The 22,734-nt window shown below is 39.3% G+C and overlaps 1 protein-coding gene across 2 annotated transcripts; it reads left to right on the top strand.

The window, feature by feature from the left end:
* The first annotated feature begins 357 nt into the window (after positions 1-357).
* Positions 358-22,538, top strand: napepld (N-acyl phosphatidylethanolamine phospholipase D). Of its 2 annotated transcripts, none has more exons than XM_033614806.2 (10): positions 358-613; positions 11,749-11,824; positions 13,205-13,318; positions 13,546-13,686; positions 14,280-14,504; positions 14,642-14,745; positions 14,850-15,015; positions 15,131-15,279; positions 16,045-16,159; positions 19,109-22,538. In XM_033614806.2, the coding sequence occupies exons 1-10, from the start codon at positions 465-467 to the stop codon at positions 19,238-19,240; spliced, it is 1,371 nt and encodes a 456-aa protein (XP_033470697.1). In that variant the 5' UTR covers positions 358-464; the 3' UTR covers positions 19,241-22,538. The 2 variants fall into 2 exon arrangements, with proteins under 2 accessions (XP_033470697.1, XP_033470698.1); XM_033614807.2 differs by lacking the exon at positions 358-613 and adding an exon at positions 3,807-4,133.
* Positions 22,539-22,734: the final 196 nt, after the last annotated feature.

Here is a 22,734-nt window from a genome sequence, read left to right on the forward strand (position 1 = left end):
TTCTTTTCTCTACTAAAAAGTCTATGAACAATTTGGCAAGAAATGTCCTGCATATTGTAAGAAAATAGTAAAGCGTGACAAGAAAATTAACCTGAAAAAGAAAAGAAAGAGAGGGGGGAAATTATTAGAAAATTATCAAAAAATGTCCAGAACATTTTATTTATAATTATTATAATTATAGTCTGAAACATTTCCAGATTTGAGAGGACAATTTTTACGTTTTTTCATGACAAAAGAATGAAAATCAACCTCTAAAATGTTTTAATATAAGAGTTCATATAAAACTCTATGTGACGATATAATGTCCAGATTGCCGAGGGTCCCTGAAGGCATCTGGCAGGAAGTTCAAAGACTTCTCACTGAACAACTTCCCTCGGGCTGAAACACTCACTGTAATTTTGCGTCCTCTGATTGTGTGTTTATTAAAACTTCAGAGCAGATATGGTGAGATATAAAGTTTTAAAATGGAGTCCGTGTTGTTTAGGCCTGTACGTTTGTTACCGTCGTGTAGGTGTGAGTTTAGTAAACACAGCGCGCGACTGACTGAACTGAATGCAGTTTGTGTGCTCGGGCTCCATTGGGTCCAGGTGTCCTTCGTTAGCAGGAGCACAAGGTAAGACTACACTAACGGTTTGTGTTAGTAGTATAAAACTGTACAGACAAAGTAACTGAGCAGAGATGTGTGTTTGTTGAGGGGCTGAACCGTTACTTCACACTTTCTCAGTTATTTCTAAAAGGGTTTAACTCGCACCAGCAATGAGTTTCCCTCTATGACCCAGTACTGATGACATGTAAACCACCTTTACAGCAAATGAGATAAATTTTCAGTTGACTTAAACAATATGAATTAATAAAACATGGGTATTTCTTAGGCAGTGGCGCCCCTAGAAATTGTTATCATCGGGGTGGCCAGATGAGGCCGCTGAAAACCTTGGGTTGGCACAACAAAACCAAAAGCCATGACTGAATTTCAGCAATTATTTTATGCCATTTAAGTATGGAGGCGGGTTGTAAACTGTTAAGGTCAATATGGAGAGTTAAGGAGCTGCTATCTTACAGTTAATATTAATAATTATTAGGGATAGACCGATATGGATTTTTTAGGGCCGATGCCGATACCGATTTTTTTCCATCACCCTTAGCCGATGACCGATTATGGACTGCCGATTTACTTGAGCCGATATTTGGGGCCGATACTGCTTTTGCTCCCTCAATTTACATAAAAAAAAAGACACAATGATAACAAATATTACAGGTCTCAAGTTTAAAATAAGAAACATTTATTGAACAGTAAAAAATATTAAAACAAGATGGAAAGTTGAGGTAGAACAGGTAGAATGTTATTATTATTATTATTATACATTCAAATAAAAAAAAGAGTTCAGTGCTCTTAAATCTTCCAGTAATGTCTTTATAAAATAAACAAATATTTAAGCTGAAGCATAAATAAAACAACAACTACTGTACACAGTAGGATTCGCTGCATGTACGCTGCAGGGTCTTCCGGCAACACAGAGCTGCCCGTGGATGCCTGTCTGTAAATCATGCCAGGGAAAAATAAATCCGCGAACCCACGCACGTATCGGCCGATGCTGATACAAGTAAAAAAACTCAAATATCGGCCCGATATATTGGCCAGCCGATGTATCGGTCTATCCTTAATAATTATTTGATGTGCATGTAGACTAAAGCTGAAAACACAGTGTCAAGTGCCAGCCCCAGCAAACACTGGATGTGTCACGCTGCAGCTCATCAACAGATGATCACGCAAAGTCATTACTTCTTTTACTGAAAGATCTGAACCTCCTCCACCTTTGCTTTAGCTTAAAATAACGTGCACCCCACTTGGGGGCGCTACTGTTTGCAGTATGATTAATTTTAGCATCATCTACTTCCAGTGGTAATTAGCCCTGTTTGAAAGTACTGCATTTTATTTCAAGATATTTTTCAGATTATAATACATAGTAGGGTTGCACGGTATACCGGTACTAAAATAGTACCGCGGTACTAGAGTATTCCAAACGGTACTATACTGCATTTGGAAAATACCGGTACTTTGAAATTGATTCATTTCATTAATTTGGTTAATTTATTTTACTCAATTATGCACACAAACGCCTTTCTTGTTCCTATTGGAGCACAGATTGCGCAAGTGGTGTGTATGACAACACCTGTATCAACATCCGCAGCTGGCGCAAGAGAAAGTCTGCCTCGCAAAGGGAGACAACACAAGACAACACCAACTTAGTGAAACATTTGAGCAACCAAACCATGACGTCCGTACCGAGGTACTTACCGAACCATGATTTTTTGGTACCGTTACACCCCTACTATTTATTGTTCTAAAGGTTTGTAGCCAAAAGGACTTTTCCTTAGGAAAAGTACCGAAGAGTATCGAAAAGTATCGAAATTCATATTGGTATTGGTACCGAAACAAATATTTTGGTATCGTGACAACACTGATACATAGATGATTAATAGAAACTACACATTTTTTTCTGTGCACGTAGCTATTCGACCAGTGGGGGACGTTTTGTTAATTAATAATTAATTAAGTAATAAACAATGAAATTACCTAAACCAAATGATAAAAAATAGGCCAATTTTAAGATCTTGTCTAAGATTTTCTCTGCAAAATCCTTTCATAATCTGCTCTGCTTTTTGTTATAAGCATCTGTCTGTGCACAGGTGATGATTAGATGTTATTATATAAAAATTTAGAGGTTTTTTTTGGCTACAACTGCAGAAGTTCAAAGGAAATTTACTCTAAAATTGTAAATTTTGTTAAGTGTGGATAAAATCTTTCACGTGTCCTGTGTTTTGACCCAGTGGTATCTATACCGATGCTTAGAACTCTAAAGTTTAAGACATGGGTTATTCATATTGACCTTGTAGTTGTTGATAAATATCCTTTTTATCATGGGCCTTTAATTTTCAAGCAGAAACCTGAGGAAGAAGATGTTAACAAAATACATTAACAAAATTATAAACAGATTTCCAAAAATGAAATGAATTAGGAAGTACTATATTAAATAAATAGATTATTTTCTTTTTATTTTACTTTTAAAAAATAAACACTTTTTTTAACCGAACGATTGAGTTTGATAGAGTATAAAAGACACAAAAGTAAACTTACTTGTACAAGTTGCAGAGAAATATTCTTTAATTATGGGCCTGCAGGTTTTGAGCAGAGACCCGAGGAATAAATAGTGAAACAAATAGATTTCCATAAATTGATGAAGATAAATGAAGTAGCAGATACTAAAAATAATTAGGAATTGGAATATATTTTCAAGAAAATAAATCCTGTGTTGTTGTTGTTGTTGTTATTATTATTTTTATTATCACCAAAAGATATAAAATGATGATAATATAAATAATATTTATTAAATCAGTGTCTTTATTTCTCCCATATAATTATTATTATTATTATCAATAACAAACATTATAAAATATTTGTTTATGTTTTATTATTATTTTATTATTATATTTAAACTATTATTATTATTATTTTATTACATTTAAAACTGTAAGCTAAAAAAATAATAAATAATATATATTTTTTTTAATTTATTTTTACCAAACGATTGAGTTTAATAGAATATAAAAGACACAAAAGTAAACGTGCGTGTACAAGTTCCAATAATAAGTAATAAGGACCACATTTTAAAAATATTTTTAAAATAATACATTTGTTATTTCAGCACGCCAAACATTATTCCCCCCTTTGTTTCTGTTTTAATAAATCTTTAGTTGTGTATAAATCAGCCTGCAGTCATAGGCAGAGTTTTCGGGCGGTCACGTGACCAGAGGGTTTTACACCGACGTCAGAGAAACAGAGCTGGTGCCGACTAATGACCCTCACCGTGCTGCTGCACCTAAACTCTCCGGCTTACCTTTTCTGAGACATCTTTCCAACAACATTTCTTCTCGTCTTCAAGTTCCCCCTCGCTGCTGTCTGACGGAAACGTCACAGGAATGTAAACTGTGTTGTGAATGCTCAGGGAACCGTAGTGTTGCTCCTAATGATGTTACCCCGCGCGCATTAACTGAGTACATGGCTAACGTTAATGCAACAAACATGTCGTCCCGCTGAGAAAACTACTGCTGCTGTCCTGCGTTCAAGTTTTCAGGTGAGTCGGCTAAAAATAGCAACAGCTGGCGTGTTGTGTGGCTCATAACGACGTGTGTGTGTGCGTGTGTGTGTGTGTGTGTGTGTGTGTGTGTGTGTGTGTGTGTGTGTGTGTGTGTGTGGCCCTATGGCAGTTAATGCTATCAGTAGTGTTCCCCCATGGGACCCATTATGCTATGCTAGTTTTTTTTAATTAGCTTTAGCTAAATGTCACTACATTTCCTTATTGGGTTGTTATTGCCTTTCCTGTTGTGTCAGTGACTGTTCACACATCAAACAGGAAATAGGTGAAGATGTCCAAATCTTTTAAGGCAGCTCATTCATGCTGTCTCTGTAACAGCAATAATATCATTTATTTAGGGACACTTGGTTGCTTTTAAATGTGCTCATTGGCAACTGATTTCCCTTCACTAACAATGTGTGATGACTTGATATAAGACTGCTTTTAACCTGGCTACAGAGAAGGAGAGAAACCCTCACATCTGGCTATAGTTGTTGTTTACATGACCACATCAGGCACGCTGGCTGGCCACATAGATCTTTGTTTGGTTGTCATCCACAGAGTGCCATTGTTGTCCTGGAGTGTGCGTGTCTGTGCAGTTTAAAGTCCATTCATGAGGCTGAGTGCATCATCAGCACGCCATAGCTTTTAACGTATGGAGTTCCCCAGAGAGGTCAAGTGCATTGTGGGGCTTCTGTCCCATCACTGTGTTGGTGTGTGGCTGTCATGGTTGTAACTCTTGCTAGATCCTCAGGCTGAACTCTGTTGGTTGTTCCTCAGTCCAGGCTCAAAACAAAAGGTGGTCGGGCTTTTGCGGTCAAACCAACCTGAGGATGTGAGGCTCGCTGATTCAGAGATGTCTTTTAAATCGCCTCTTCAAAAACTCAAACTTACCTGTTCAAAAAAGCCTTTTATTAATTTTAGCACTGTTTATTTCTTATTGTTTTCATCTCATGTTGTCATCGGTAATTATGGTTACTCTGACTGTCCTCAGTGCAATCTACAGGGCAATTAGTTGCCAGCTTTGCTTATCTGCTCCAGTGACTGTATTTTATTTTATCAATCAATCAGTCAATCAGTTTTATTTATAAAGCCCAATATCACAAATCACAATTTGCCTCACAGGGCTTTACAGCATACGACATCCCTCTGTCCTTTGGACCCTCGCAGCAGATAAGGAAAAACTCCCCAAAAAAACCCTTTAACGGGGAAAAAAAACGGTAGAAACCTCAGGAAGAGCAACTGAGGAGGGATCCCTCTTCCAGGACGGACAGACATGCAATAGATGTCGTACAGAACAGATCAACATGATAAATTAACAGTAATCCGCATGACACAATGAGAGAGAGAGAGAGAGAGAGAGAGAGAGAGAGAGAGAGAGAGAGAGAGAGAGAGAGAGATGCAGGTAATGACAGTAGCTTACAACAACATTATTGAAAGTTATAATATTATAGTTATAGTTCTGGCTACTGTGGTACAATATGTTGAAAGTATGTATTAATATCTGGCAGTATACATGTGTGACAATAGTCATATGTGTATAATAACAGTAGAAGTATGACTAATGATGGCAGCAGCAGCAGGAGGCATCTGGCAGGACCACGGCAGCAGAACAACCACACACGTCACGCTATCCAGGCACCGCTGCGATATGAGTTAATCTGAGAGACAGTGGAGCACAAAGGCTCCGGAGAAGAAGCCGAGTTAGTGACATCCAGAATAGCCGAGTTAGCAAGATGCAGTAATAGAATACGAGAGAGAGAGAGAGAGAGAGAGAGAGAGAAGGTGCCTGGTGTATTATAGTGGGGTCCTCCGGCAGACTAGGCCTAAGTCAGCCTAACTAAGGGCTGGTACAGGGCAAGCCTGAGCCAGCCCTAACTATAAGCTTTATCAAAGAGGAAAGTCTTAAGTCTAGTCTTAAATGTGGAGACGGTGTCTGCCTCCCGGACCGTAACAGGAAGATGATTCCACAGGAGAGGAGCCTGATAGCTGAAGGCTCTAGCTCCTGATCTACTTTTGGAGACTTTAGGGACCACGAGTAACCCTGCGTTCTCAGAGCGCAGTGTTCTGGTGGGATAATATGGCACTATGAGCTCACTAAGATATGACAGAGCTTGAACATTTAGAGCTTTATAAGTTAACAGTAGGATTTTAAATTCAATTCTGGATTTTACAGGGAGCCAGTGCAGAGAAGCTAAAACAAGAGAAATATGATCTCGTTTCTTAGTTCCTGTTAGTACATGTGCTGCTGCATTCTGAATTAGCTGGAGAGTTTTTAAGGACTTACTAGAGCTACCTGATAATAGAGAGTTACAGTAATCCAGCCTAGAGGTAACAAAAGCGTGGACCAATTTTTCTGCATCTTTTCAGGTCAGGATAGGCCTAATTTTAGCAATATTACGCAGATGAAAAAATGCAGTCCGTGAGGTTTGTTTTAAATGAGAATTAAAAGACAAATCTTGATCAAATATTACTCCGAGGTTTCTTATGGTAGTGCTAGAGGCCAGAGCAATGCCATCTAGAGAAACTGTGTCATCAGATAAAGAGTCTCTGAGTTGTTTGGGGCCAAGAACAATAACTTCAGTTTTGTCTGAATTTAACATCAGGAAATTGGTGCTCATCCAAGTTTTTATGTCTTTAAGGCAGTTATGGAGTTTAGTTAATTGATTACTTTCTTCTGGCTTCATCGATAAATACAACTGTATATCATCCGCATAACAATGGAAGTTTATAGAGTGATTTCTAATGATGTTACCTAAAGGAAGCATATATAGAGTAAATAGGATTGGTCCGAGCACAGAACCTTGCGGAACTCCAAAACAAACTTTAGTACCTAAGGATAATTCATTATGAACATCAACAAACTGAAAACGATCAGATAAATAAGATTTAAACCAGCTTAGTGCAGAACCTTTTAGGCCAATTAAGTGATCCAGTCTCTGCAGTAGAATTTGATGGTCAATTGTGTCAAACGCCGCACTAAGATCTAATAAAACAAGTACAGAGACAAGTCCTTTGTCTGAAGCAATCAGAAGGTCATTTGTAATTTTAACTAGTGCTGTCTCAGTGCTATGATGCACTCTAAATCCTGACTGAAATTCCTCAAATAAATTATTATCATGGAGAAAATCACACAGCTGGTCTGCGACTACTTTCTCAAGGATCTTTGACATAAAGGGAAGATTAGATATTGGTCTATAGTTGGCTAACACCTCTGGATCCAGGGTGGGCTTTTTTAGTAGAGGTTTAATTACAGCTACCTTAAAAGACTGTGGTACATAGCCTGTTAATAAGGATATATTGATCATATCTAATATATGAGTGTTAACTAAAGGAAAGACCTCCTTAAGTAGCCTAGTTGGGATGGGGTCTAAGAGACACGTTGATGATTTAGATGAAGAAATCACTGCTGTCAATTCTTGAAGAGAAATTGGGGAGAAGCAATCTAAATATATATTAGGTTTTACAGCTGTGTTTGAGGTTAGATATGTACTATCTGAGGACAGGAGGTCATGAATTTTGCCTCTAATAGTTAGAATTTTGTCATTAAAAAAGCTCATAAAATCATTACTGCTAAGGGCTAAAGGAATACAAGGCTCAATAGAGCTTTGACTCTCAGTCAGCCTGACTACAGTGCTGAAAAGAAACCTGGGGTTGTTCTTATTGTCTTCTATTAATGCTGAGTAATAGTTTGCTCTGGCATTGCGGAGGCCCCTCTTATAAGTTTTGAGACTGTCTGTCCAGATTAAACGAGATTCTTCCAGTTTGGTCAATCGCCAATTCCTTTCAAATTTTCGCGATATTTGTTTTAACTTACGGGTTTGAGAGTTATACCAAGGAGCGAACTTTCTTTGCTTTTTTAACTTCTTTTTAAGAGGAGCTTTAGAGTCAAGTGTTGTTCGCAGCGAGCCTACGGCGCTATCGACAAAATGATCAAAGTCGGTACAGGAAACCTCTGTTACTGAGGGACTTGGTATTGAATTTAACGACGGAGTAATCTTTTCCTTAAATTTTGCGACAGCACTATCTGATAAACATCTAGTATAGTAACTGTTGCTGAGTGGCGTGTAATCGAGTAAAAAGAAATCAAAAGTAATCAGATAATGATCCGATAGCGAGGGATTCTGTGGAAAGACTTTTAGGTTATCAATTTCAATTCCATACGTCAGAACTAGATCGAGGGTATCGTTAAAACAGTGAGTGGGTTCATGTACACCCTGACTGAAGCCAATGGAGTCTAATAATGAGATAAACGCGGTAGCCAGGGAGTCATTATCAACGTCGACATGAATGTTAAAATCGCCTACAATAATAACTTTATCTGATTTAAGAACTAAACTGGATAAAAACTCTGAGAATTCAGATACAAATTCAGAATACGGGCCAGGAGCACGGTACACTATAACAAATAAAAGTGGCTGCGCGGTTTTCCATGTCGGATGTAAAAGACTAAGAACGAGGCTTTCAAATGAATTATAATCTAGTTTAGGTTTAGGGCTGATTAACAGACTAGAGTTAAAAATGGCTGCAACTCCCCCTCCTCGGCCGCTGCCTCGAGGAATGTGGGTATTATTATGATTTTATTTTATTACTTTATTTTACTTCCATTGTTCTTTGTATTTTCCTAAAATTGCCCCATTTTATTTGCCTGAATCCTACATTATTTTAAATCTGCGATCAACCACGTAAAGCACTTTGTAACTTTAGTTTGAAAACCGCTTTATAAGTTAAGTTTATTATCATTATTTTTATTAATATAAATGTCTTTTAACAGATGATCCATCTCAGAGCGTCTCGTCAATATCCTGCCAGGAAAGGACCGCATCTAGTATATCCCTTAAATCAATATGGGATAGCACAGCAGGCCACCCTGAAGTGCATTTTCTCCAAAGTGCTTTCCCTGTATGTGCATGAACGAATCATTTATGGGTGGATAGTTGTTGTTAGTGAGGGTGTGTGCTGCACTGTGATTGCTGTAGATAATAGCAGGATAAGGAAGGGCTGTGATTAGGCTTGCTGGCTTCGGAGTGCGTAGGTGCCAACATCAATTTATGTGTCGGGTAAATGCGGATGTTTTTCCTCCTACCCTGAAACTAAAATGTCAAATTCACTCATATTCTGCAACTGTTCCTACAGAGGGAGTAATTTATTTATTTTTCTGTTTTTTGGTGTAATTTTTTTCTGTTTTTCTGAGTAATTTTTTTCTGTTTTTCGTGGTATTTTTTCTGTTTTTCAGGGTATTCTTTTTTCTTTCTTTTTTTTTTGTGGTATTTTTTTCTGTTTTTCATGGGAATTTTTTTTTTTCCTGAACGAGGAGACGAGATACTTCAAAATCTCGCGAGAAGCTCCCACCTCGCACCTGCAAGTGACCCTTGCATCCATGGTGCCTATACACGTTTGTCAGCTAATATTGTTACAACCTGTTACATTGAGCGATAGGCCTACAAAAGAAAGATGCAGTCGAAAACATAGCTAGCTTATCATACCCTGTGTGTAACTAATTACGTGCCTTACCCTTATTGATCCCGTAGTTGAAATTGTCTAGGAGCAGGAGCAGGAGCACGGATGCAAAATACATCCATGAGCAGGAGTTACCATGGATGCAGCGGTCACTTGCAGGTGCCAGGTGGGAGCTTCTCGCGAGATTTTGAAGTATCTCATCTCCTTGTTCAGGAAAAAAAATTACCACAAAAAACAGGGAAAAAAATTACTCAGAAAAACAGAAAATATTACACCAAAAAACAGAAAAATAAATAAATTACTCTGAAAAACAGAAAAAATTACTCAGAAAAACAGGGCTTTTTTATTTGTCAAGTGAATGCAATATGCTTCCGTAGAAAACAGAAGGGCTACACAGAAAGGTGTTTTGTTATTTAACAAACACTTGATATCAACTGAAACTTGAAACCATTTTTAATGGAAGTATGTGTAAGAAGTATGACAGGCAGTCGAGGAGGAACGGAAAATAATTCTACAGCCTCTTGCAGTGTTTTAACAGCATAGATAAGCAAATGTATGTATAATTATATTTTATGATAATTGTCCACAGTCATTGATTTTCATACGATGGTATACCTTGAAACTGGTATACCAGGTGATGCACAAAGACCAGACCAGCATCACATCATCACCAAGGCCGTGCCCCCTTGTGAGGTTAAGCAACGCACTGTCACATATGTAGAGAAATGGGAAAATGCTGAATATTGCCAACCATGGCCACCTGTGGTGGCACCTGTTGTGTCTCTGCTGCTGGATTCTGCCTCATCAAGGGCCTGGCAACAGTGGCGGGGGCAAACGTAGGCCCTTTCACCACAGAAAAGTTGGCGCTTTTGGCTGCATCATGTACCAATGTTTTCTTCTTTAAAGCTTCTTTTTTTTTTTTTTTTTAGCTTTTTAGCTTCCTTTTTTAGTTTTCACCATTTTCGCTAATTAGGTTTACCACAAAAAACTTCAGATAGATGGAAACTCTTGTGCTGTGTGTGGCTTCGAGGGCCAGGCCAGCCCCTGCCCAGGCTGAGGAACACACAGCCACTACTGACATTAGTAACTGAAAAATAAAAACTCATTGACAGTCGGCCAGTTCAGCTTGGAATGGACAGGCTGTTCAGGAGTCTTCCTGAACTTCTCAATGGCACGCCCACCCCGGGTCATACAGTATATCAGCATCAGACAGTCGTCTCTAATGGATACCAACCTGTAGATCAAACACATGGCTATTAACAGGTTGGTTACTTACAGACAAGCCCAACAACCCAGATGTCAGTAATATCTGCAAAGGGTGATGGGTTGTTGATTCACTTGGTCAGGATAAACCTGAACAGACATGACAGCAAATAACCTTAATGCTCAGGTTCAGGTAAGGTCACAAAAACATTATTAGACATGTCTATAATACAGACGTTTGTTTAACAAGAAATAAATGCATACAGACGTCAAAATTATCATCCAAACATGCATTAAATTGCGTTAAAATCTACAGAATCTTCGGTTTTCCATCCACCAAAAGGGGGCGCGCCCGTGGCGTTTTGCAAAGTACCTGTATGTGCTGGTTTGGTCTGGCATATGCACCTAGTGGTAATGAGCTAGTAAAGTTAGCAAGTGCTAGCAGTTTGCTTATTCACAAATGCCTGGGAAGTGACTGCCACATAATGTATAGCTGTATAGGTCTACCCATTTTAACTACTTAAAGTCATGGAAGTGGGGTAAAGTATTATGGAAAAGTTGTGAAAATCAATTGGTTAAAATGTATGGGAACCCTGTAGTAAGTCTTGCTAGGTTTGCTTTGAAACAAGGTTGAGTCATTACATTTGGTGCACTGTGGAAGCACTGTCACCCCTGATAGTAGTGTCATTTGAATACAGTGAAGTTGATGTGTGCGTCTGATTATGCAAACTTTGGTTTAACTGTCTGCTGTTAATGCGCTCTGTTATCACTGCAGTATGAATGCGTTGTGCCGTCCCCACCCAGCAGCTTCTGGTACACCTTTTAAGCAAAGCATGTGACCCCTGGCTGCTTCAGTTTGAGAGCCAGAAGCCATAAACTGTGGTCCACTGACTGTGAAGCACTTAGTGACTGTGTTATTAAAAGTGTGTGTGTGTGTGTTTGTGTGTGCTAGGTGTGGTGGTGAACCAATGGAGAAGCCATCGTCTTCAGGCAGAGCAGCGCTGGAGGAGAGAAAAGGCCTGGTGGAGGTAAGCACAACATGGAATAACACTAACAATTGCTCAGTTCCATTTAAGTGTACCAGTAAGACTTTCCAGAGAACCAGCATGCAAAAGAGCAGGCACTGCCAGTCTCAATGGAATGTAGTTATCAGTGGTATTGATCACACCTGTTCTTTTCAAGCAGGTATTTTGATATGTCATTTACACAGGGTAAACTAGGGGTCTAAAAAGTATTCATTCTTAAACGCATTTGACTTTTTCATTACATTTTTTATGACATACTGTACTATAAAATTTTCAATATTTCTATGACATACTATACGAGGACATTTTTTTTAAAAAATACTTCTTTGACATACAATACTATGACTTTTTTTTTAAATTTTCTGTCATACTGGACTATTTTATTTTATATATTTTTGTGACAAACTATACTATGACTTTTAAATTTCTGACACACTGTACTATTTCTATGACATACTATACTACAATGTTTTTTTTTTATGTTTGACAAACTATACTATGACTTTTTTTATATTTCTATGACATACTTTACTATGACATTGTTTTATATTTCTGTGACATGCTATGACTTTTTATGACTGACTGCCACCTGCAGCTCCAGAGCCACAAGCAGCTCTTCAGCCCCTCAAGAGTGGCTTCCTGTGGCTTTGACAAAAACTCAGATGGAAATGACTAACAGCTATTATTTAACATTTTTAATTTTCATTTTATCATTATTGTAGCCCTAACGTGATTCTTGTAGTCTCCGATTGGCTACAGACCGATTTTTTTTTCTTTATTTTGATAGTGAAGGTTGCCAACCCCTGTACTATACTACTACATTTATTTAATGAAATACTATACCATGAAATTTCCAATATTTTTTTATGTCATACTATACTATAACTTTTTTCAGTCATGTTTTTTATGATGTACTGGTACTTAAAACAGTGCGCACAACTCAAAATCTCAAGATAATGTCAAGTGCACAGTTGCGACAAAGACTAAACAAACAAACAAACAGAACAACGATACTCACTGATCCATCTTATTTTGTATTTTAATTGTGGACAGAAAACAAACGCGTTTATGGCCTTACGCTGAAACGTGTTTGTTTTATGACATACTACCAGGGGTTTTCAAAGTTTTGATGACTGAGTGCCAATTCAGGGAGGCAGCACAGAATTCGGGGCCACACATGAAAAGCGCACACGTTACACTCAAAGCCACCAGGAGCTAAAAATGATTCCAAATTCATCTCCTTTTTTCAGTCAGAGGGCTCGAGAGGATGTCTTAATGATGGTTGGTCATGTGGTTGATGGTTGATGGTGCTAATTTCCCATCATGTTTCAAATGTCTTGAACAAATTGATTCCATCACTGTGTGTCTGTGTTTGTACTCTAGGATGGTGCGGTGCTGAGAGGTGCTGAGGGTGGAGAGGCGAATCCTCAGACCCCGAGGAAGAGCAGCTCCTCTCGCTCCTCCCGCAAGAGCTTCCGCTTGGACTACCGGCTGGAGGTACAACCTCATTTCCCATCACCCTCCTGTCCCATAAGACACGCACATGAACTCTTCACACTTATCCTTAACTGATTTCCATAATCTCCTGCCCTCAACATGCCATCTCTCCAGCTATCTACCTGTTGTGTTTGGTGTATTGTGTGTTTTAACCTGACATTGTTTGATATGCCCTCCTTTAAGCCTAAAATAAATACCTAAAATATCATTGTTTATTTTATTTGCAGGAGGAAGTGACAAAGTCCTGTCGGGACAAACATGGCCGCTGGACCAACCCCTGGCCCACATGGCGGTTCCCTTCCTACACCACCCTGCTCAGATTCCTGCTGTTGGACAAAAATAACAGTAACATACCAACTAGTAAAGAGGTAAGTAATTATTAAACGAAAATTTTAAAGCCACTACAATTACAATTTTTCACAAGTAATCCAAGTCCGACTAGGGTGTCAGAGAGGCGTGGGCGGTGTCTAATTTTTCATACCTTCTTACCTTCCTGGAATTTCACCACGGTATACGGTATATGACGGTATTTGTGTGTGGAGCAATTCTGTATAAAAGCCACATATGGTTTTACTTTTGTCATCGTCAGTGATCATTATAAGAGTTCATATTCAGTGTTTCCCACCTCTGTTAGCAGGATTATTGCTCTTTGTCGACTCTCAAACCCACATGGTATTTATAGCTCAGAGTGGAAACCTTGCTGAGCTCAGTAGGAGCTTATCAGGCTTCAAAGACTGCTTTCACACAGCAATAGAAAATGCTTAACCCCTTAACTGCACTATTTTGTTGTTGTATAAAACCTGTGAAAGGGTGTACAAGTCAGCAACCACAGAGATTGTCGATAGCAACATTTTGCAAATATATCGTGTGTGTGGACAGAGGTGAAGCTTCAAGGCACACAAAAGGAAGTTGTTCAAAGAGCTCTTTTAAATTCATTTACTTCTTTCTCCTTCCTGTGAAGGCTCTGGACAGTGAGCTCCCAGTGATGGAACCGTACTTTGTCAAGAACCCAGACCTCTCTGAATCTGGTCCGGGTCTGAGAGTCACCTGGCTGGGTCACGCCACAGTTCTGGTTGAAATGGACGGGGTGAATATTCTGACAGACCCAATTTTCAGCCAGAGAGCCTCACCGTTCCAGTTCATGGGGCCCAAAAGATACAGAGGGCCCCCCTGCACTGTGGAACAGGTACTTTTTGTTTTTCATTTTCACTTACTTTAATGATTGACCTTGAAAAATGGCAAGACCTTCATCCTGGTGTTTGACCCAGGCCTTGTTTCTTTAGCCTTTATATCTGCGGTCATTGTTTATCCTCCTGCCAACAGCTGCCCAGGATTGATGCAGTCGTCATCAGTCATTCTCATTACGACCATCTGGATACTGGATCAGTGGCCAGCCTTAATGAACGCTTTGGAGGGGAGCTACGCTGGTAAGTGTTGTGGATCTGTAGTCAACAATAATGCTTTGTGGTCCGGGTTTGTCAGTTGTAGTTCATGTATCAGCTCACACCCTTTGTGTGCGTGTGTTTGACAGGTTCGTGCCCCTGGGTTTGATGGACTGGCTGGTGAAGATGGGCTGTGAGAATGTGATGGAGCTGGATTGGTGGGAGGAGAACTGTGTGCCGGGTCATGATGACGTCACATTTGTGTGCACACCCTCTCAGCACTGGAGCAAACGCACCGCACTGGACGATAACAAGGTAATAACTCATTACAATTATTATATATTACTTTTATTATGTATTAATTTATTTGCATTAAAAAAAATACAAATGAAACATTAACATAAGTCTTTATCTTGTACTCTTTCGTCAGTCTTTGTGGGGCAGCTGGTCTATTTTGGGTCCCGATCATCGCTTCTTCTTCGCTGGTGATACCGGCTACTGCTCTTCCTTCGAGGAGATCGGACGACGCTTCGGACCGTTTGACCTCGCTGCAATCCCCATCGGAGCTTACCTGCCCAGGTTCTGTACACAATATGCACACACACGCTTAGTGTCCACTTTATTAGGTACACCTGTACAATCCAACTATTCTGCTACAAAGTCAAGTTTTGTAATGTCCAGTTTGATTGACATTGTCATGAAGGTGTTATGTTTTAGCATAGACTTTTTCACAGCAAATTTTGGCTTGTCATAGCAGGAAAAACACAGGTGAAACTCATTTGTTAATGATGGTTCAACGTGGACACTTAATGCACCTGAGCCATCATCAACAAAATTAGTTTCACCTGTTTTTCCTGCCATGACAAGTCAAAATGGCTGCTCTTGTACTGGACTACATTATATTGAGATGTTTGTAAATGGGCAGGACAAAAAAAAAAAAGGGGGAACGCCTCAATATAATGCAGTCCAGTACAACAATAGCATTAACACAGACCTTTTTGAACAGCAAATTTTGGCGTGTCATAGCAGGAAAAACACAGGTGAGACTAATTTTGTTAATGATGGTTCAATGGACACTTAATGCACCTGTGCCATCGTCATCAAAATTAGTTTCACCTGTGCTTTTCCTGCCATGACAAGCCAGATTGTACAGGTGTACCTAATGGAGTGGCCACTGTGTGAGACACAAAACACACTAGAGATTACATTTGTTCGTTTAATGTTTACAATTTAAATACTGTACAGATCAAATTCTTATCATGTATGTACTATTAATTAGCATTGAACATTTAAAAGACCATGCATTGCCAGACAAACATGTAAAAACATTGTTTGGTTTTGCAGGGACATGATGCAGGGGCAGCATGTAAATCCAGAGGAGGCTGTCCTGATCCACCAAGACCTTCAGGCCAAACAGTCGGTGGCCATTCACTGGGGAACCTTCGCGCTCGCCTACGAGGTAGGGGTATACAGACACTGGGTTATTTACAAATTAATGCTTGTTTGTGTAATTAAAGGAATAGTTTGACAAGCAGCTTGATACCACTCTCATCTGTCTGTGCAGTTATCACTACACATCCAAATATGCCAAAAGTTGGGTGAGGATTTACTAGGCCCTGCAGTGTAATGAGCAGATTATCTTAGCATGCTAAAGAGGGGAAACTGGCTCTGTCAAAAGGTATTAACATGCTGTGGGTTTTGCAGGAGGTTATGTCCTGGACTTTCTCTTGGCTGGACCAGTCACCTCCTGGAGTCTTGTTGTTGCCAGGCAACCATCAAAGACACCAGGAAGTGACTGTGCCCAGCCAAAAAAAAAGTCCAGGACATAACCTCTTGTAAAACCCACAACATGTCAGTTAGTGAGCTTTGGAGGTGGACTTTGTTGCCTTCTGACAGAGTCAGGTTAGCGGTCCCCAGTCAAAATGTGAAGCTAATATCATCATCCACACTGCAGGGCCTAGTGACAAGTCAAGACATCATTCACTGTAGCATGCTAACTCAACTTCAATAGAAATCCTCACTGAACTTTGGCTCGTTAAATAACTGCCCAAACAAAATGACAGTGGTTCTTATCTAATGCTCTGCTATAAACTGCATTTCCTAAAGTGGCAAACTATTCCACCTTGAACCCAGGCAGCAAGTCGGAGGTTGTACTAAACTGTCGTAGCTGCAGAGATGCAGATTAACAAACAACCCACCTTTATTATTTGGTAACAGAACATGTGTCAAAGCACTTTGTCCCTCTCCAACACTCTGGCTTTGATGTCTCTCTGTGAAAGCAGTGACAGCACAGAAACTCTTTGGGCAGCTGCAATTTATACAGTGTACAGGGAGTAACAAGTTACATGTAATTAGATTACAGTTACTAATCAAAATGTTGATCACTAACCTTTAGAGGTTACTTTTGGTAAAGTACATGTAGACTATAGCGTTCTGTTGCTTGGCATCTTTTCAAATGTCAATCACTTTAAAGTAATGTAACTATTTTGAGTTAATTACTTAATACATTTTAAAAAGGGTAACTGGTAATCTATTACATTTAAAAAGTAACTTTCCCAACATTGGTTGGTGAAGATTCTCAGTCATTCAGGTCATGGTAATCATAGTGCTATATCGTAGGTGATTGGACTTGCTTGAGTTTCTTGAAGATGTTTCACCTCTCATCCAAGAAGCTTCTTCAGTTCTAATGACTGGTGCGGAGTCGTTGACCCACCTGGCCATCATGTATGTCGTTAGGGTCAGGTGGGACTTGATGTGAATGGGTGTGAAGTCGTCTGGGGAAGGATCCCAAGACTGCATTGTAGGTGGGTGATAAGTGGTGTCATAAGCCACCTCCTCTGTTAATCGATGGTTGTTCCAGTTTGACGTAGATGGCTTCTTATGCGCCTCTTTCAAAACATGCGCCATGCGCTTGTGGAGTTCCCCAATGTATAAACCTGTGCATTCCTGGCTGAACTACACTACTCTGCTTATGTCTGGGTGTTTCTGAGAAACTCAGGAGGACTTTCAACAAACACCACATCCCTGCACAGACAGAAACTTGTCCACCCTAAGGACAAAACACCCAGACATAAGCAGAGTAGTGTAGTTCAGTGCAGCCAGGAATGCACAGGTTTATACATTGGGGAACTTCACAAGCGCATGGCACAGCACAGGAGAGCCAGCATGTCAGGTCAAAACCAGGCTGTCCATGTACATCTACAGGAGAAGGGACACTCCTTCTTGGCCAGAGAAGACAGATGTTTTGAAAGAAGCATAAAAGAAGCCATCTACGTCAAACTGGAACAACCATCGTTAAACAGAGGAGGTGGCTTACGACACCACTTATCACCCACCTACAATGTAGTCTTGGGATCCCTCCCCAGACAACTTCACCCCTGGTCCCACCTGACCCTAACGACACACATGATGGCCAGGTGGGTCAATGACTCACGTGTGACCTAAACAACTTTGTAAGGATTCACACCTGCAGCTCTGCACCAGACATTTAGAACTGAAGAAGCTTCTTGGATGAGAGGTGAAACATGTTCAGGAAACTCAAGCAAGTGTGCCTACAATATAGCACTTCAGATGACCAACACTGGTTTTAGAATAGTGACCAACAAAGTAGAGTAATGAAATAGGAATGTGACGCAGTAGTACGATGTGTCAGCTGTTTCTGTACAATGTGGAAAAGTGTCAAACATTTGATTCCAACTAACTTATCAGTACCCATACTCAATGGTCAGTTTATTAGGTACGGCTATCTTAAACTATTAACAGTCCTGCAATAAATCCCATCTTCAGAAAGGTTGTTGTTTTCCTTTTTGGAGGCGGCAGTTTGTGGTTCTGTTGAATTGTATTGTGCTACACTAAGGTGATTCTATTATTCTGCCCATATCAATAAGGGTAGGCTAAATAATCAACACCTCTTTAAAACAGTTTCAACCAAAACGGAACATTATAACCTTCATAAAGACAGGATTTATTGCAAGACTGTTGAATTAAAGTGAATTCGTGTTATCTAGATGTATCTAATAAACTGGCCACTGTGTGCTGATACACTAGTAGCAATCAGAGGGATTGTTTTAAACATTTTCCTCAGAAACAAAGCTGACACATCATAGTACAGTGTTAGATAATTACTGTAATTCTTTGGTCACTATCATAAATCACAGCAGTCTAAAGGGCCTCTCGGTGCAGCTGCTTTCACAGAGAAACTAAAGCCAGAGTGTTACCAAGGTAAAAGTGCTCTGACACTCTGTTATGTTCTGGTAATGCAATGTAACAAAGGTGTCATTGTTTGTTAAGCTGCGTGACTATTTCTGCAGCTAACACAGTTTATCACAACCTCCAGCTCTCTGCCTCTAAAGGTCAAACACAAATGATACTCACTCTGTCTCTGGTCCTCTTTCCTCCCGTGACCCAGTACTACCTGGAGCCGCCGGTCCGTCTCAGAGAGGCCCTGGAGCAGAAAGGACTGAAGCCAGAGGTCTTCTTCACTCTGCATCACGGGGAGTCTCGCCTTATAGCATCACAGGACGGAGACGTCTTTGACTGATCCTGTCTGCAGCGCGTCTGTAACAAAGAGCAGAACATTTTGTTTCTTACTCTGATGGACTTCAGTAATTAAAGTTTGAAATGCATATTATGTATGCAGATTAAAATGATCCACAGTACTGTTTACATACTGAATGTCTGCGCCGTGCCATTATCTCATGGTGGGCAGTACTACCTACAGGAGCTGTCACTTAACTGTAAAATAAAATGTGTAATTCTTTCAGGCAAAAATCAGCTCCTTGTAAGAAACATTTAAATATGCAGCTCAAGTCACTAATAACATTTGTATCAGTGTAACACAAAACAGTACAGGTCAACTTTTTTTTAGTTCTATAGAGCAGTGGTGCAACCTTTCTCCTCAAGGGACCTCTTTTCTGTTAGCGAGTAAATTGACGACCCCTGACTGAGTGACATGTTATGGGTATTTCATACTATATTGAGTTCATAACATTAATAGTACAGAACAACTGAAACTGCACAAGTAACCCAAGTAGTGAACACAGCAACGACAGGAAGTGATTTGGGTGAATATTCGGCAGATTATTTCCTGTGAAAGTACATTTCTGATTCAGTGTTTTCTCCCTGATGCTTCGCCATTGTTCCATCAGCTCTTCTGTTGTTTTAAATGCTACTTTTGTAATTAGGACGAGGCTGTTTCGCAGAGAGAGAGAAGGCTCTGTCAATACAGTGTGTGTTCAGGTCTTCACTGTGCCCTTATCCTGTCGATTCTTTTTTTAAAATCTGTAGCGCCTGCAGGCAACAAACTAAAAGTCATTGAGAGGTTGAAGCCGGGCCTGGTTAACTTTTCTGACACGCCAACAAGGGATTCACTGAGATCCAGAAATAGGTGAAATAAATTTATAAATGAAGAGTAATCAACTTATTATAACGTGCGCAAACTTCAAATCAAAATGATCACAGCCAACAAAGAACAGTGTGGTCAACAACAAATATGGCGGCCCACTCATCCTCTCTCCAACGAAAATCTAAAAAAAAAACATAGATGGAGATGCTGATATAGATTGAGTGTCACCGCCCATATCCATGTGACCCGATGCTCCCAATAACTGCAATACAAAAATATAAACCATCCCAAAACTAATCACTCCTACAAAATCCACTTCTTTCTAAATTAATTAATAGCTCCTACAAAGTCTATTGTAAATAATAATCCAATTTCAAAAGTCAAAAATATTCAGTAGGACAATATCTCAGCATTTTATTCACTGGTAATAAGAAAACTAAATTAAATTATTTTTAAATTAAGATTATTATACAAGATATCAGTTTATTCTGACAGGATACACACACGGTGAAGACCTGAAGTCTCAGAAAGAAGAAAATGAATTTGAATTTGTCAAAAGAAAGCTATTGAGTATATATATGACTGTTTAAAAGAAATACATGATTACAGATAAAGCTCCTAAAAATATCAGGTAAATTCATCTGATGCAGTATTCATAGTAATTAATCTGTTTTGTTTTGATTTGCATAAACTTCCTGATACATTTTGTAGTACATTTTTATTTAATTCTCTTTCTGTATTATGTTTTTTTTTTTTTTCGGTCAGATTCAATGTTTTCTTCTCCCTGATGCTTGGCCATTGTTCTATCAGCTCTTTGGTTGTTTTAACTGCTGCTTTTCTGATGCAGGACAAGGCTGTTTTGCAGAGAGAGAGAAGACTCTGTGAATATAACTTGTGTTCAGGTCCTCACTGTGCACTTAAACCATCAGATTCTTTTTTAAATTTATATCTTAAATACTCTAATTTCAAAATATGCAGTCAGCCTATATCTCAGCATTTCCTTCACCGGTGATAAAACTAAATGATTTTAAAGTTCAGATTATTGTACGATATTATAAGTGAGGAGTTTAATCTGACAGGACAAGGGCACAGTGAAGACCTGAAAACAAGTTATATACACAGAGCCTTTTATGTCTGCTAAACAGCCTTGTCCTGCATCAGGAAAGTAACAGTTAAAACAAGCAAAGATCTAATTGAACATGGATGAAATGTAAGAAAGAAGAAAACCCTGAATTTGTCAAAAAAGAAGCCTGTTAAATATGTATGATTATTTAAAAATAAATACACAATACAGAGGATTGTTTATAAAGTTCCTAAAAATATGAGGAAAATTCATCTGATGCAGTTATCACATTCACTATTTGGGTTAATTGTACAATTTACTGTTATCATGCATTGAATATATGAAATATCCATAACGTGTCACCTAGTCAGAGGTGTTTTCCATCATTCACTGTACTCAGTCATAGAAACAGCGTCCCTTAAAGGAAAAAGGTTTGGATCCACTGCCACAGAGTAAAGTACCAGTTTTACATTCAGTCGTATTTTAAGACCTTTGCAGCTAAATTTTGTTTCCATGAAGTGAAAACTTGAATTCTTGTGTGCATTCATGTCAGGAGAGTTTCTGTGGTCTGCACACTGCTTCAGAAAGCTTTCAGCTCTGAGGAGAAAAGATTTCCGGCAGAAACAAAGTCCCAGACCGGAGGAAGAACTAAAAACAACCATTAAAAAAAGACATCTGCATGCTTATGGCATAAACACTCTGGTCAAGAGGCCAAAATGTGACCAGAATTCTAGTCAACAGAGCTCTTAAATGGCGATAATAATGTAGGTGAAGTGTGTGTAGGGAAACACAGACCTTCAGTATGAAGCTGGACTGGTGATGGTGTGCTGCAGCTTCATGTTGACACACAGCTGGACTCCTGTAAGCTGGAATAGAACAGAAAAAAACTATTAGAAAGTTCAGAGTAATGATATTTAAAGATTGGTGCTAGCTAATACACAAAAGGTACTGTTTCTCTGAATGTACTCTGGCCAACCCAAAACTACACGACATGCACAGGTGTCTGTGATATTAACCCACAACCACTGACTGCTATTAGGAAGTGCTGCTGTGACATGCAGGCACAAGCTGAGCTGGGTTCAGCTTCATGCTCTGCAGACACTGCAGCGCTCCTGCGTCAGACGTTTGGTGTCTGATGCTCTGAAACCACAGCACCAAGACAAAGTGCTTTCTCTTTCTGCTTATCAATGTGATCTTTCACATTTTCACTGCTGAGAACCTAAAACAGATGGGTTTGCTTCAGAGGGCAACAGTATATTAACTTTTAGTACCCAATTTTATTTTTTTATGTTTTGTTTTTAATGCTGAATCTCTAAAGCCTGATTGTACGACAGCTGAAAGCACAATGTTGAGTTTACTACGAGGCCAAACTGTGGCTCACACTTGATCCTTGTCACTGAATCGCCCATTAAATGTAACTGGCATTTCAAATTTGTTTGTGTCTTGTTGTCTACAGCAATTTAGAGTGGGACTTAGAAACTGAAGAAAGTGCCTAGCTGCTTTAAAATCCTGTTAGTGCACTACTCTAACAGTATTTGACTCATACGCACCCAACAGTCCTAGAAAGAAGTACAAATACTGCAGGTTATTTTTGTTACTGAGGTATTGAATGGTCCCCTACCCTAAA

This window comes from Epinephelus lanceolatus, chromosome 23, assembly GCF_041903045.1.
Source record: "Epinephelus lanceolatus isolate andai-2023 chromosome 23, ASM4190304v1, whole genome shotgun sequence".
In the NCBI taxonomy this organism is placed as follows: Eukaryota; Metazoa; Chordata; class Actinopteri; order Perciformes; family Serranidae; genus Epinephelus; species Epinephelus lanceolatus.